Source organism: Lycorma delicatula, chromosome 2 (genome assembly GCF_047948215.1).
Source record: "Lycorma delicatula isolate Av1 chromosome 2, ASM4794821v1, whole genome shotgun sequence".
In the NCBI taxonomy this organism is placed as follows: domain Eukaryota; kingdom Metazoa; phylum Arthropoda; class Insecta; order Hemiptera; family Fulgoridae; genus Lycorma; species Lycorma delicatula.
In genome coordinates, this window is record NC_134456.1 from 94723916 (window position 1) to 94738211 (window position 14296).

Below are 14296 nucleotides of genomic sequence, written 5' to 3' on the forward strand. Positions count from 1 at the left end.
AAATGCTATCACATACTAAGAAGTCGCACAAATAGATTCCATAATTCTGGAAACGTTGAATATATATGGTATTATATATAATCATAATATTATATGTGGTATTAAGTTTTGCCAGTTTATAATATTTCTGGAACAATGCATCCAAGCTACACTGACTTTCTAAGCAAAGTGAAAGGTCAGAAGTGAAACAACAGATGGGGTGTTTTACACATTTATCTTAAAAGCTGAAATCTTGAGCAACAGAGGATCATCAATCTACATAAGTTCAATTACTGTATTCTCATTGGACCTGCTGATCAAATTCCTTCAACGAAGTGATTAATAAAATATAAGTCAGCCGATAACAGTATAGTCAATAACGAATATCCTCTCTTGTTTGTGCCACCCCAAAACAATCAACAATTGCCGAAATGTATGACCTACTACAGAATTAGACCAACAAGCAATAGAATCAATTCTTAACCTGGAAGGCCTAGTAGAAGGATATTTGATCTTAAGAATGTCATTGCTCTTAAATCAACTAACCTCGACAGCATAAATTTGGAAATCAAAGAATTCTACATAAAAAGTTATTTTTAAAATCCCAGTTAAAAAAAATACTAAAATAGAAATCTACCATTCTACAGTGAATTTGGAAAAGTTACTGTGCACTGGAATTATGAAAATGTAATGACAAAACTTAATATTATTATTTTTATTTCATTGATTTATAGAAATTTATATTTCAATAATTGAAATAGTTTATAAAAGATGTTGAAAATGACCTCCTCCAACATCAATACAACACTACACACATTTCAATTTGTTTTCGTACATTTTAGCCAGCTAAAGTATTGAAATGTTTAATACATATGCCATTATTGTGGTTTTTAGTTAATCAATTATGCGTAGTCTGTTATGATACACTGCTTGTTTTGCTGCCCTTCATAAAAAGTAATCTGGGGGGGGAGTCAGCATCAAGAGATCGTGCAGGCCACAAACCACCCCTTTAAATGATTTGATCACCAGACATTTTGAAAAAAATGTCACTGACCTGTTAGCTGTATGCACTGTGGTGCCATCTGCTGAAACCAACCGTGATTGACTTCCACTTCTGTTAACTGACCAATGAAGTTTGTTAAAACAGCACAAAAATGATCACTATTAAATGTATTTTCAAAAATGATTGGACCCAGAATGCGTGTTCTACTAACACCGACCCAGACTACAATTTTCACTTCATGTAAAGATTGTTCATATAATTCACGGAGGTTAGTTGTTGACCACAGTCACATGTTTTTTAATTAATATACCCTTCCATGTTAAACCATGCTTCATCTGTAAAAAACGTAATGTTGAGGACACCTATGGAATTTTGGTCAATAAAATGTTTAAATAATGACAATAATTTAGTCTTTTAACATGATCTGTAGGTTTCAGTTTTTGAACACACATTACTATGTAGGGGAAAGTTTCAGATCTTTTCTTACAGCTTTATGTGGGGTCACAAGTCCAAATATTTTGCTGCTATGATAACTTACGCATCGACTTTGATGGACTCTAAACTGTAGCATCCAAAATATCAACCAGCTTCTATCAATCTCAACTGCATCAGCATCTAAAATACTGCCAATTCAATATGCTACTTTAAATCTATGATAAATCCCATTATTATAAACAAATGAGGAGAATATAACTAATTAATATGCAAAATTTATGAAATAGACATATTGGAGCTCCTGATGACATGAGAAAGCCATGCATTAAACTGTTGAGCTCCAAATGTAAAAAACAAAGGGCTAATTCACAGTAACTTGCTCCTGGCTCACATTGATGACTTCATGGCATTAAACTTCAGTGTGATGTTTTGTCAATAGTATTCAAACACTCATTTGGCTGCCTCATTCAGCTTAAACTGACATTTCAGAATGTTTGTTGTGAAGTATATATGTTGTACTTGATGAAGGGCTACTGAATCAAAGCTTCATTAATATACTAAATCAGCTCTTTCGTAGCCAGAAAAAATAAAACAGAAACTGACATGTGCAACACAGATGCTAAAAATAGAAACAGAAGTTTGAATGCGAACAATTATTTCTTATAGCACATGTTATGTGCACGCATAACAAAAATAGTGCTTGAAGAACAAGACAATTTATAAAATGATTTTAGTAATGGTTTTATGGGCTCACAACCGGATGAGTTATTATTAACCATAATCCATGACAAACAAAATGATGTACTGAAGAATTAGAGCAGATTATGCAATTTTAACAAAGCTTTCCTTAACAAATATGATGAAATTGCCATTAAAGAATAAAAATTAAACTTTAATTGCAAACACAATGGGCAGAGATAAAGCAACCCCCCAAAACAAAGATGGATACATTTTAGGTGTGTGGACAAGCAGTAGGCAATACCATGGCAATACTGCAGCAGAACTAAGCTTATTGGTATGGTAGTAAGTGTAATTTGGTTCATTATAAGTAAATAAGCCTAATTATTATTTAATGAAACTCAATGTTAAAGAGATGGTAATATGACTTCAAATAAAATTAATTACATTGACTAAAACTTAAAATTAATCACTCAGAAATGAGTAATTTTATATCATCGTTGTCACTAATCATCATCGGGAAAAACATTAAAAATATTCAAATGATGATACAATTTATTACAACTATAAATGGTAAAACATCCCCATCCTAATTTTATTAATACAGATTAATAATAACATTCTGTAAAAAAATAGTTTTTGTGACCGAAGAATAAAAATACTTATTTGCAAATCTATTGCTCTGGTATGGCATTATTAAAGAAGTCAATCTGAAACAAACACATACATTCGTAATTCTCTTCTAAATAAAGATCTTCATCAGATTGGGTCATTAAAAATTGAAGTCGAAGTCTGAAGTATTTTAGTTATTCAATTTCAAGAAGAGAAGATTGCATCATTGGAATTTGATAACATCCAATAAATAGAAAATTAATGAATGCTTGAAATCATGAGCGTTTTGAATATCCCTGTATGCAGATAGCTAGTTCACAGAAAGTAATTTTTTCATAAAATCACCTCCTGAAATACTGTTTGAGCATATTTTAACAATACTAAATATAATTGGCTACATAAGCAAATGCATCGACAATATACGACTAATGATATATACTTTTAACAATTTCCATACACATACACAGGCTCACATCAGTCTGAACAATTTCTAGCCTACATTTCGCACAGTAAAAATAAGACATTACCTGCTAAACAAGAAAACTTTCTTAACTAAACGGGCAACAAAAATTTTCCATTTAGAATCTCATCGCTGAAACAATTACATGAAAAAATTTAACGCAATTAAGATAGCATTATCAATACTTTAGTGATTTGAGGTTATTTCCATGCACATCAACGTGAACATCAAAACTTAAAATTTAAGTTACAATAATTAAAATACAAAAATAATGGTAATTACCAGCCAAGTGCTATTTTAGCTGTTGTTGATTTTAGAAAATTCATAAGAAATTAAGAGCAGCAATAATTTACAGGATAAAAATTTATATAACATCAATGGTCAAACAGTTAATATTTTTAATGGCGCTTTACCATAGAGAAACGAGACTATTTACATTCACAAACATGTATTTTTAGTATTTATTTCCTAATAATGGTTACGGGAAAGAGTAAAATTACGAGTATTTTTTATTTTAATCTTTTAAATTAGTGACAATTAATTTTATCAATTTTTTGCGAAATTTAAACTGCATATGTATATAAAATATATGTACCTCTCAATTTATTTCTCAATAAGGAACCAATGGTTATGCATAGATTTTAAGTAAAATTATAAACTCAGTGAGTGAAAATGTTTTTAAATTACAATTAATTTATATCTATTTTAAAGTAAAATAATGTCTCGCTGAAGTAGTTTATTAAAAAGGCATTGATTGCATGACGTCGTTATAGAAAGAACGCAAAGCTGTTTCTTTAGCTTATGTGAGAGCAAATGGCGTCGTCTGTGGTAGCTGTACTTACATGGAGTTTAAAAAATCATGAATGAAATGCTCGTATTTGTTTTAAAATAAATTTACAAGAGTTTGAAGCACTATGGTAAGTGAGTATGGAAATATGAGATTTATTCTGTAATAAATTACGTAATGTTATGTGGTCATTATACGAGAAAAAGTTTTGTCAACAGAGTAGTTTGTTTTGTTGATTGTGATATAGCTATCATCATAACATTAGATATGATTATTCTGTCAGTAATTAACGAGATTCCAATTTTTAAACGTGTGTTTAATGTAAATAAAATTATTTTTTATGTAATTTAGTGTAAATTATATAATATATTTTTTTCTAAATTAGTGTACTTTTAAATTAAAATGCAGTTAATAAGTTTTGATAATGAATTAATAAATGTTCAAAATTCATAATTAAATTCTGCTTTCAGTTGTGAGCTGTTGTTTTGTTTGCTGTTTTTCATATAATTCAGTTATCATAATGCATTCTGTTGCATTTTGATATTTGAAAAATGATTCACTTAGTTTATTTTAAATAATTAAAGTTTGGGAGTTTGTCACAAGACTTTTTTTTAAATCATAGTTAACCTTCATAAAAATTTATGAGTATTTTCATATTTTATATTGTTGAAACAGAATGAATAATTAATTCTATTGATGTCTGTGATATAACTGCTATTTTAAGCTATTATTTTTTTTTTCTTTATACTGCTTTCTTCATTTCCTTGAAATTACGTGGAAGGGATTTGTTAGGATATTTACAATTGAATATTTTTTTTTTGCCCAAAGTATTAAATATAATTGCCAAATCTAGATTGAAAATAAATTGAAATTTTTAGAAAAAAGATTGGAAGCATTTTTAATACATCAAAAACACATTATGCAGGCTATTTGCACTGGATTACGAGCAGCATTTAATAACATCAATGTTGAAGTGGTTTGTGATTGTTTTGATCTGTGTATGACTAGTTAGTTTATTTTGTTACTTTTGCCAAATTTATTGTAATGATAATTTAATTTTCTTTTCTTTAATATTTTGAAGTTGTAGGTTTTATGTTTATTACAAAATTTGCATGATATAGTTTCATTTTTTATATCCTCTGTTCCTGTGAGATGATTTGCAAAACCACAAACTCTTTCTTAAAAACTAGGCAGTATCAAAAATTAACAAAAAAATAACATATCAGCAGAATAAATGTGACATAGATCAGCTATCCAGATTAATCATTTCCATTAGGTGCTGTTTCCTTATAATTTCAAGTTAATGCTATTAACACCACAGATGAAGATGCTATGTAACAACTTTGAAAAGATTAACTGAATGAACATTTTATCATGCTAAGGAATGAATTTAATTTGTGAAATAATCTAAATTTTATAATTTTAATTTGCAAAGTGCTAAGTAAGTATTTATTTTGTACTTTTTATTGTTTTTATTCAAATCTTTTTAACACATAAAATTTTATAATTTTTGAAATTATTTTACATCTATAACAGTATATATAACATGTATTATTGCGTAATGTATTCCAAGTAACATTGAAGTAAAATCACCAAGTTTTCTTGAATTTATATTGGAACAGCTCTCTAAAGATAATTATAAATATATTTTTAAATATCATGTCTCTTATAGCTTAGATATGTTTGATGCCATGTAAACAGAAAATACCATTATAATACATCTAAGAATTAGATAATAATAAAAAATGAAAACAATCTTGCATTTTTTGAAGACACAAATTAAAACTGCTTATTTTCATAGATAACTATCTATTGAATATGAAGTAGACCCAACACATAATAATGACAGCTGTCATCATTGCACAAAATGGAATACAGGTAGCAGGTGACGTTGCCATTCTGAGTTAAAATGAACAAAAGATAAGATAATGTTGTTTGTAATGTTTCGTGCAACATTCCAAAGCGAATAGATTTCTGAGCAATAACGTAAACAAGATGACAGCACAGGGGTGGCAGGCCTTCATTGAGCATAAGAAAAAAGAGATTACTCTGGCAAATAATACAACATTGTTGATAGCTTTACGGATAATGTATAACTGGTAATTGTTTCCTCCATCTACAACAATAAAACATTTAATATAGATTTAAAAATAAAGAAAAAATGCTGGCTGAAGAACTCCTCTTTGGTTCTTGTTAAAAAAACTTGCCCTGAAATAAAAGTGATTTGGTCTGAATATTAAATAAAATAAAAATTGTAAGTTGATTTTTAAATTCTAAAGATACCCTGATTTGTAATTTCAAAAACATTTAATGTACCTCTGGAAGTCTAAAGCTTGCAGAACAAACCTTGGTTGTTTTAAAAGAGTTATATCATCTGATATTAAGCTCACAAATATTATGAAACCACAAACTTTAAAAAATTTAAATATTATGCTTAAAGATTAAACAAACGCCAATTTACAAAAGGGTTTGGATAAACATTTCTATTTTTCTTCATTTATTGGAGTTTGATGATATGAGATATTTCTGTACATACAACATTATAAAGTTTTCATATTTAATAAACTGAAATGATAAAGTGCAACTAATAACATTGATGCTGATAGACTGCAGTTGATCCTTCTCACCCACTGCATCCAGTTAGCTGACTAAAGGTAAGTTGAGATATTAATCTCTACTATTCAGTCAGTGTTGACCATCTCAAGCTCTGGATAATTATTTAAAGACCGCTGCTCATTTTCTGAAATTATTCCTTAATACTAAACAAATATGTTATCGTCTGTATGTATTTGCCTGTTGCTTATCAGATAGACTGTTTTGCTGATATCCATGTTTCCTAAGAATTATGAGTATAGTTTTATTTTACATTATTAATATAGCTTCAATTATTCAAAATTAAGTTGTAAAGATGGAAGTAAATTTTTGTAGATAATAGGTATATTTTTAATTAAAAATTATATTTTTGTACTTTTCTAGATGAATGCACCGGATAGCTGGCAGAATATTGTGAAGCCAGACAAGATGACTGAATTGGTGATAAAGCAAGATTTACCCAGTACATCCGGTTGGGAGACAATGCCGATGCCCATTCCTCATACTGCTGTTACAGTATCTTCACCCCATATATTAGTACCAACTCCAATAAAATTGGAACCTCCCAATCCAATAACACTGGATCATCCAGCTGCGCCACATTTACCACAGACTCCTCATGTATGTTTAATTTTTCTACATAGTTTCTTTTTTATTCACATATTTATTTGTTAATTTCTCTAATGTAACTGCACATAGGCACACACACACACACACACACACATATTTATACATATGTGAGTATATGCAATTAACAAAAATTACCTATGAACATGCCAACATACCAAGTTTAATATAGATTACAAATTTATATAAAAAGCTTCTTGAATTTATGAAATCATCATCAGATAAAATACTGTGTCAGATAACTTTACGTGTAAAACTGTTATATATCATGATTACTTAGATTAACTATTGTTATTACAATTAACAACTTACATATCTGCCAATTAAAATAGTTAAGAATATACCTCTTCATTCATAAGTGTTTGTAAATTTTTTTTTTTTAATATTGCTAGATTTTTCTTTCATATATTTTTGCATGCTCCTAAGTGTTCTAAAAATTTTTTAAATGTATCAGTTTTAACAACTTATAATTATTTGCAATTATTACATTTAATTCTATAAATGTCACTATTGTTAAATTTTTCATTGATGTAAATTTATTATGATTTAAAAATATTTTACTATTTATTTGTTTCACTATTGAAAGCATTAACCACTTTATTTGTATTTTTAGTAATATAGTTATAAATAATTTACCTTGCAGTAGTATTTTTTTCTTCAAATGAAATTAATGAACTAGTTGTCTTATTTATTTGTGTTCATTTTAATATTTTCTATTTATGCTCTTTATAAAGATAATATCTGTTTTGGTTTTCTTGTAAATTTAATTTGTTTAATTCTTTGTCAATTCTGATAATACACATATGTATTGCTTGTTTGATCGAGGATAATTTGATTTTTCTGGAATTGTGGTATTACGTCATTATTGATAACGCATGATCGTGATGAGTGTGCCTAATTAGTCTTCTGTAATTTGTATTCTGTTTTTTTTTTTAAATATATATATATATTTAACTATCGTCTAACCCATATCACCACATAAGTGCTTATTATATATGGTAATAATTAACAGTAAAATAATCTGTATCAAAAATCATATAAAATAATTCTTCTGCTAAGATACAATTTAATAAATTATTTTTTTAAATATATATTTTTTATTTAAATATTTTATTTTAAAAAAATAGAACATTTGAGTAAGAATAAGACATTATAATACATAAAAACCAGTGGATATCAGAACAATCCAGGATGTTGAAGAGATGGACAATGAAAAACAAACAATTCTGGACATATTAAGGTTCAGAGAAACATTCAAAAAGTTTGAAGGTTTTCAGGATAGTAACAGAAGATAAGGAGTGGGCTACTTAAAGAAGAGAAGGGAAGCAGTGAGAGTTAGAATGAAAATGAATTGGGAGGATGTAAGATTAGGAAGAGTGAAAAAGGTAAAACCTAAATAAGGATTGTTATATGTGTTCCATAGATGACTTAAATGGAAAAAATATATATTTCCCTTGAAATTGTGTAGCACTTTATTGAAAATACTGTTAAGTATTAAAGTACTAAACCACCAGATATAGTATTAAAAAGAAGTAATAGCGCTTTCACAAAAAATGGCATATTGCTGCTACTTTGGATTGGATGGTAAAAAACTTAATGTACTGTCATATCCATCCCCTTTATCTCACTTATCCTACTGGATTTTTCCTATCTGGTTCTATATGAAATTATGAGCTGTTTTTCCATTAAAAACCTCTACCTAATTGTGCAATAGAATTGGACTTGACTTCTAATAAGTACTCTATGGAAATTAATTATAATTTGGTTAAAATATTATTTTTACTGATAGCAACCACAGGGTATGCATTATCATTCTCCTTACGTTTAAAACAATTTGAATAAAGTTACAGATTCCTGTTAAATTATGTACTTTTGTGATGACATAAACAACACAAGGAAGATAATTAGAGAAACCATGTCTTTATTGTGGAGAAGAATCTTTCTTCTTTACCAATTTATACTGGTAGGGTGATTAATCTGATATTATAATCCTAGAAACTGAGATTCAGATCATTATTTCAGGTGTAGAATCTAAGGAAACCAGTTTTCATGTGAAAAATAGAACTTAATTTATAATCACTTGTTGAGCTTAAATTATTTAATTTCTTGTAAACATATTTGACTTTTGGAACAGTTTGAATGGGAAGAATTTTGGCAAGAACTATTCATAATTAAACATCTTGTGTATTTAATTTAAAATCCTCTGCCTACCTTTTTTTTATTTTTGATGATATTTTTTGCAGCATACATGTGTATGTACAATTTTTATTTTTTTTAATTAGGGCCTACCTGTTAGTGGATTTATGGAACCTGATTTACCTCCAGAGTTACTTCAACAAGGTTGGCGAAAATGTTGGAGTAAACGGGAGAATCGGCCTTATTTTTGGAACAAACTAAATGGTGAATCATTATGGGAAATGCCAACAATTAAACCACAGGTAAATGTTTCTTCAACATTAATGACATTTATTAATTTTGTAATTTAAAAACGAAGCAATTGTTCTGGGTAAATTAAACCACAGGTAAATGTTTCTTCAACATTAATGACATTTATTAATTTTGTAATTATTAACGAATCAATTGTTCTGCGTAAAGTATTTTTTTAATCATAAATTAAGAAGAGAAAAAATGTTTCCTCATAGAATAGAAATTACTTGCACACTTTTTGCATGTTGGGAGTAAATTATTGCTACATGCCTACATTGGGCGTGTATCGTAGCGAACTATTTTCTATTATAACTATATTTACTATCTGTCCAGTAGAAAATCTGCATTTACAGTATAGTGTTTGTTAAATGTGTATGTAATGAACAGCATCATTTTTTTAATCCACTTTTTTTTAATCTCACTAATTTACGGTAATATGAAAATAAAAAATAAAATTTTATTAATAATAATGTAATTGCTGTACTTAACGAAGCCCAATAACAAGCCTTTAAAACTGAAAACAGTATTCATTCCATTCTTACATATGTTTTATAGATGATTGTGCTGTTATGAAATAGGGTGCGAGTGATGCTAGTTAATTGCCTAAACAATAGCTTGTGATTTATTTGTTAAGAAACTGTGTTCAGTTTCACTCTCTAATATATAAGAATTTTCTTGTTAGTTCATTTGATTTCATTAAACTCTTTTTTTTAATTCAGGAAAAATAAAAGAGCCGCAATGTTTTTAATTTAAAATAATAGCTGCTTTCTTCTGTAGATACTTAAATTTTTTTTTGATAATTTATGATTAGATTACCATAATTATTTTTAAGGTTTTAAAAGTCATATGTAGTTTATGTTACTTGAATATTGTATCAATGCTTACAGCAACTTGAAGGATCTGTGAAGTGAAAAATATCTCTTCCTGTTTCATTGGAATAATGAAGTTAATAATTCATTACTTTACTTCATCACATTCATTAACATTGTTTTGTTTTTCATAGATGGATAATATTTTTCTAAAAATTGCAGAAATACTCATTAGTCTTACTTACTCCATCAACCAGACAGAATTTACTGGTATAATTCATTAACTACCCTTTAAACTCCATTTTGTTTACATTATTAAATAATAATAATAGTTCAATTTTAACTTACTTGCCCAGGATTTTTTTTTCAATGATACTATAATTAAAATAAAGATATTAAATAACTGCTTCAAATTTTCTTTTTCTTGTCTAATATGATTTTTTATATGATTAAAAGATTTATAATTTATTTGAGAACAGAAATTTACATCTAAAACTTTATAATCTCATAAATGTAAAAGTAAATAAAATATAAATACATTGAACAAATAAATACATGTATTGTGTAAATGCAGAAAATCGTATAAATTTTTATTTAAATGAAGTTTTAACTTAAATAAACCTTATTTATTTTTTAAAACACTTTTTATCATTATTAAGTTGAATAAAAGTAAAAGATTTATAAACTATAAATGATCTAACTGCTTCAAAAACGTTTTATTTATATTGAGCTTTTTTTAACATGTTGCTAAAAAACTCTTTACCATATTCATTTTTTAATCATTCATTTTTCATTTTCATAGCACATATTTTTCTTAAAAAATGACTTGTTTACCTGTCTTTCCCACTTTGACTGTTTGGAGGGGTTAACAATATTAAATTATATAACTTATTTTAAATAAGTTAAAAATAATGAAGTAATAATTAGAATGTAAATAATAAACTGTATTTAATAATGTATAATTTAAACAAAAAATAAAATTAAGTATGATAAAGTCTTAATTCAAATGAATCCATTTTAATGTAAATAGATTAGTAATTTAATTTAGTAATTAAAATGTAAATTAATAATTTTTTATTTTGTTTTTAATTTTTAAATTACATTTTTAAAAATAATAATAATATTAATGTTATTTTTGAGGTGAATAAAGAAAATATATCAGTTAACTATTAAAAAAAATAGTTACAATAAACCAAGATAATAACATTAGAATTAGTAATAAATAACAAAGTTATATCCCTACTGTATTCATCATAGACATTCTCGCACAAAAGAGCGTGCATTTATGTACATGCATTTGCTAGCAGATCTTATACTAACAAGTAATCCAAGTAAAATTTAAACACAAGGTAATGAACCTATTAGATAGCGAAAAGAACATATTTTATTCAAAACAAAATTAAATGCGCCTGCACACACACACACACACACACACACACACATCCTTTAATAACTTAACATACAAATTTCTCTGGAGCTAAAACAGTTTATTTAATCATTGTGACTTTTTTTCACTTTTCAACATAATCTCCTGCAACAATAATACACTTCTTTCACCTCTGAATCTACTTATTTATCCTTACTACAAAGAAATCCTTGTCTTGATGTCAAAGCCAATTTAGCACATTTTCTTTGACGTCACTGTCATTATTAATCTTCTTATCTCATAGCGCTCTTTGAGTAGACCAAACAAGTGAAAATCCAATGTGATCAAGTCATGACTGTGTAGGGGTGAGGTATTACTTACCAGTGCAATTTATTAATGGTTTCTCAAGTTACATGAGCTGTGTCAGGCTGGGCATTATCATGAAGCAGAATGCATCCTTTGTGTTGAAATTCAGGGTGTTTCTTCAACACTACTGGCTTCACATGTTGACAAGCATGTCAGAGTAGTATGCACTTTTATTGTTCACTGATCTTCTAGAAAATTGACAAAAACTTGGCCTGGCCTTTTGCATTTCAAATGATTGTTGTCATGATTTTTTCCACTGTTGGTTAGGTTCAGAATTTGTTCTTAACAGATGAACTTGTATACTCCATGTTTTGTCTTTTTTATTCTGGTTTATTATTTTTAATTCATGAAATCTTTCAGCTGTAATCCATCGGCCTTTTTGGATGAGAGATTCTATGCGAATTTCAAGTGTTGAAGTTGTAACTTCAATTAGTCACTGAAGGTTGAACCATTTAAATTTTTCTACCCGCTTGTAAAAATTTCTGCAGTTCATCTAACTTTGCCTGTATTGTTTGGTAATACAAGAGTAAATGTTAATCGATTCTTCATCTTCGGAAAGCAAAAAGCAGATCTCACCATGCTGTTCAACTAATTTGCTACTTTCAAGAGAATCATATAATGAGATTTTGAGGTTGTAAACAAAACAGTTTTACTCAAACAGCTGATCAATAAATCATCATAGAGTTAACTAACTTATTGTTCTGAAAGCATCATAACCTTCTTACTAGTTGTTTTGCCTCTATAGATTTTTGTGTTTAATTATTGAATGACCCTCATATAAATTCTATAAGAGGTAATTTGATTTGTTTTAATTTGCAGTTTGTATTTTGAGATAGGTTCCATATCTAAGATAAACATGCACTGAAAAAAATTTCATATTATTTTGTTGATTTAATGGATAGCATTAGATGTTCTTATTATAAAAAAAACTAATGAAAATCTTTTTAACTACAGATCATTTAAGTACTTGGTCTGATTTATGTGATTTTCTAAAAAAAAAAATGAATTGATACTGAGATCATGGAACTGAGTTTACCAGATTTTATTTTCATATATATATATATATATATATATATATATATATATTAACTTAGCAAAAACAATTCTTTTGTTATTGTATTTTTTCATATTCCCCTCGACACTAATATCTCAAAGACAAAAGTATAAAAACCATCTATCATGAAGAGTACAGAATTCAATAATGTTTCTTACCTTACGCTTCTTATTTTTTCCTAATAGCGCTTTCAAAGTTTTCCCTCAACAGTTAAACTTTTTCTTCCAAATCACACGTTAAATTCAAAGCGTTAAAATTATAACATATAAAATTATGTAGTCATAAATATTAAAAAATATAAAATAAAAAATTAAACATTTTTTTTATTTGGCTAGCCATACATAAGTACTTTAATTAGTACAGTACTGCCATAACATGACTATTTATTAACATATTTTAGAAAATAGAATGTCATTTTGTTCAAAATAAAAGGCATAACATTTTAGCAAAAACATACATTTTGATAAAAGTAATATTTATAGAGATATAACAAATTGAAAAATAAACATGGCCGCCATTTTGTAATTTGCAAAGGTATTTAAGTCCTGCTTTTTTTTTGTCTTCAGTCATTTGACTGGTTTGATGCAGCTCTCCAAGATTCCCTATCTAGTGCTAGTCGTTTCATTTCAGTATGCCATCTACATCCTACGTCCCTAACAATTTGTTTTACATATTCCAAACGTGGCCTGCCTACACAATTTTTCCCTTCTACCTGTCCTTCCAATATTAAAGCGACTATTCCAGGATGCCTTAGTATGTGGCCTATAAGTCTGTCTCATCTTTTAACTATATTTTTCCAAATGCTTCTTTCTTCATCTATTTGCTGCAATACCTCTTCATTTGTCACTTTATCCAACCATCTGATTTTTAACATTCTCCTATAGCACCACATTTCAAAAGCTTCTAATCTTTTCTTCTCAGATGCTCCGATTGTCCAAGTTTCACTTCCATATAAAGCGACACTCCAAACATATACTTTCAAAAATCTTTTCTTGGCATTTAAATTCATTTTTGATGTAAACAAATTATATTTCTTACTGAAGGCTCGTTTCGCTTATGCTATTCGACATTTTATATCGCTCCTGCTTCGTCCATCTTTAG

At 27.9% G+C, this 14296-nt stretch overlaps 2 protein-coding genes across 9 annotated transcripts in view; one reads left to right on the top strand and one right to left on the bottom strand.

The window, feature by feature from the left end:
- The window catches only part of LOC142319015 (mitochondrial import inner membrane translocase subunit Tim10-like), a 53515-nt gene extending 49925 nt beyond the window's left edge, over positions 1-3590 (bottom strand). For 7 of the 8 annotated variants that reach the window (XR_012755092.1, XM_075355814.1, XM_075355812.1 and 4 more), the window contains exon 1: positions 3450-3590. The gene's annotated coding sequence lies outside the window, so the exon portion shown is untranslated. Of the gene's footprint in view, positions 1-3234; positions 3417-3449 lie in introns of those variants that run through there. The other variant, XM_075355810.1, reaches the window with a different exon arrangement.
- Positions 3591-3969: 379 nt separating this feature from the next.
- Pcif1 (Phosphorylated CTD-interacting factor 1) overlaps positions 3970-14296 on the top strand; it is a 45093-nt gene continuing 34766 nt past the window's right edge. Inside the window, exons 1-3 of the mRNA XM_075357923.1 lie at positions 3970-4084; positions 6931-7167; positions 9456-9611. Of these exons, the coding sequence (XP_075214038.1) occupies positions 4082-4084; positions 6931-7167; positions 9456-9611 (396 nt within the window). The 5' untranslated portion in view covers positions 3970-4081. The remainder of the gene's footprint in view (positions 4085-6930; positions 7168-9455; positions 9612-14296) is intronic.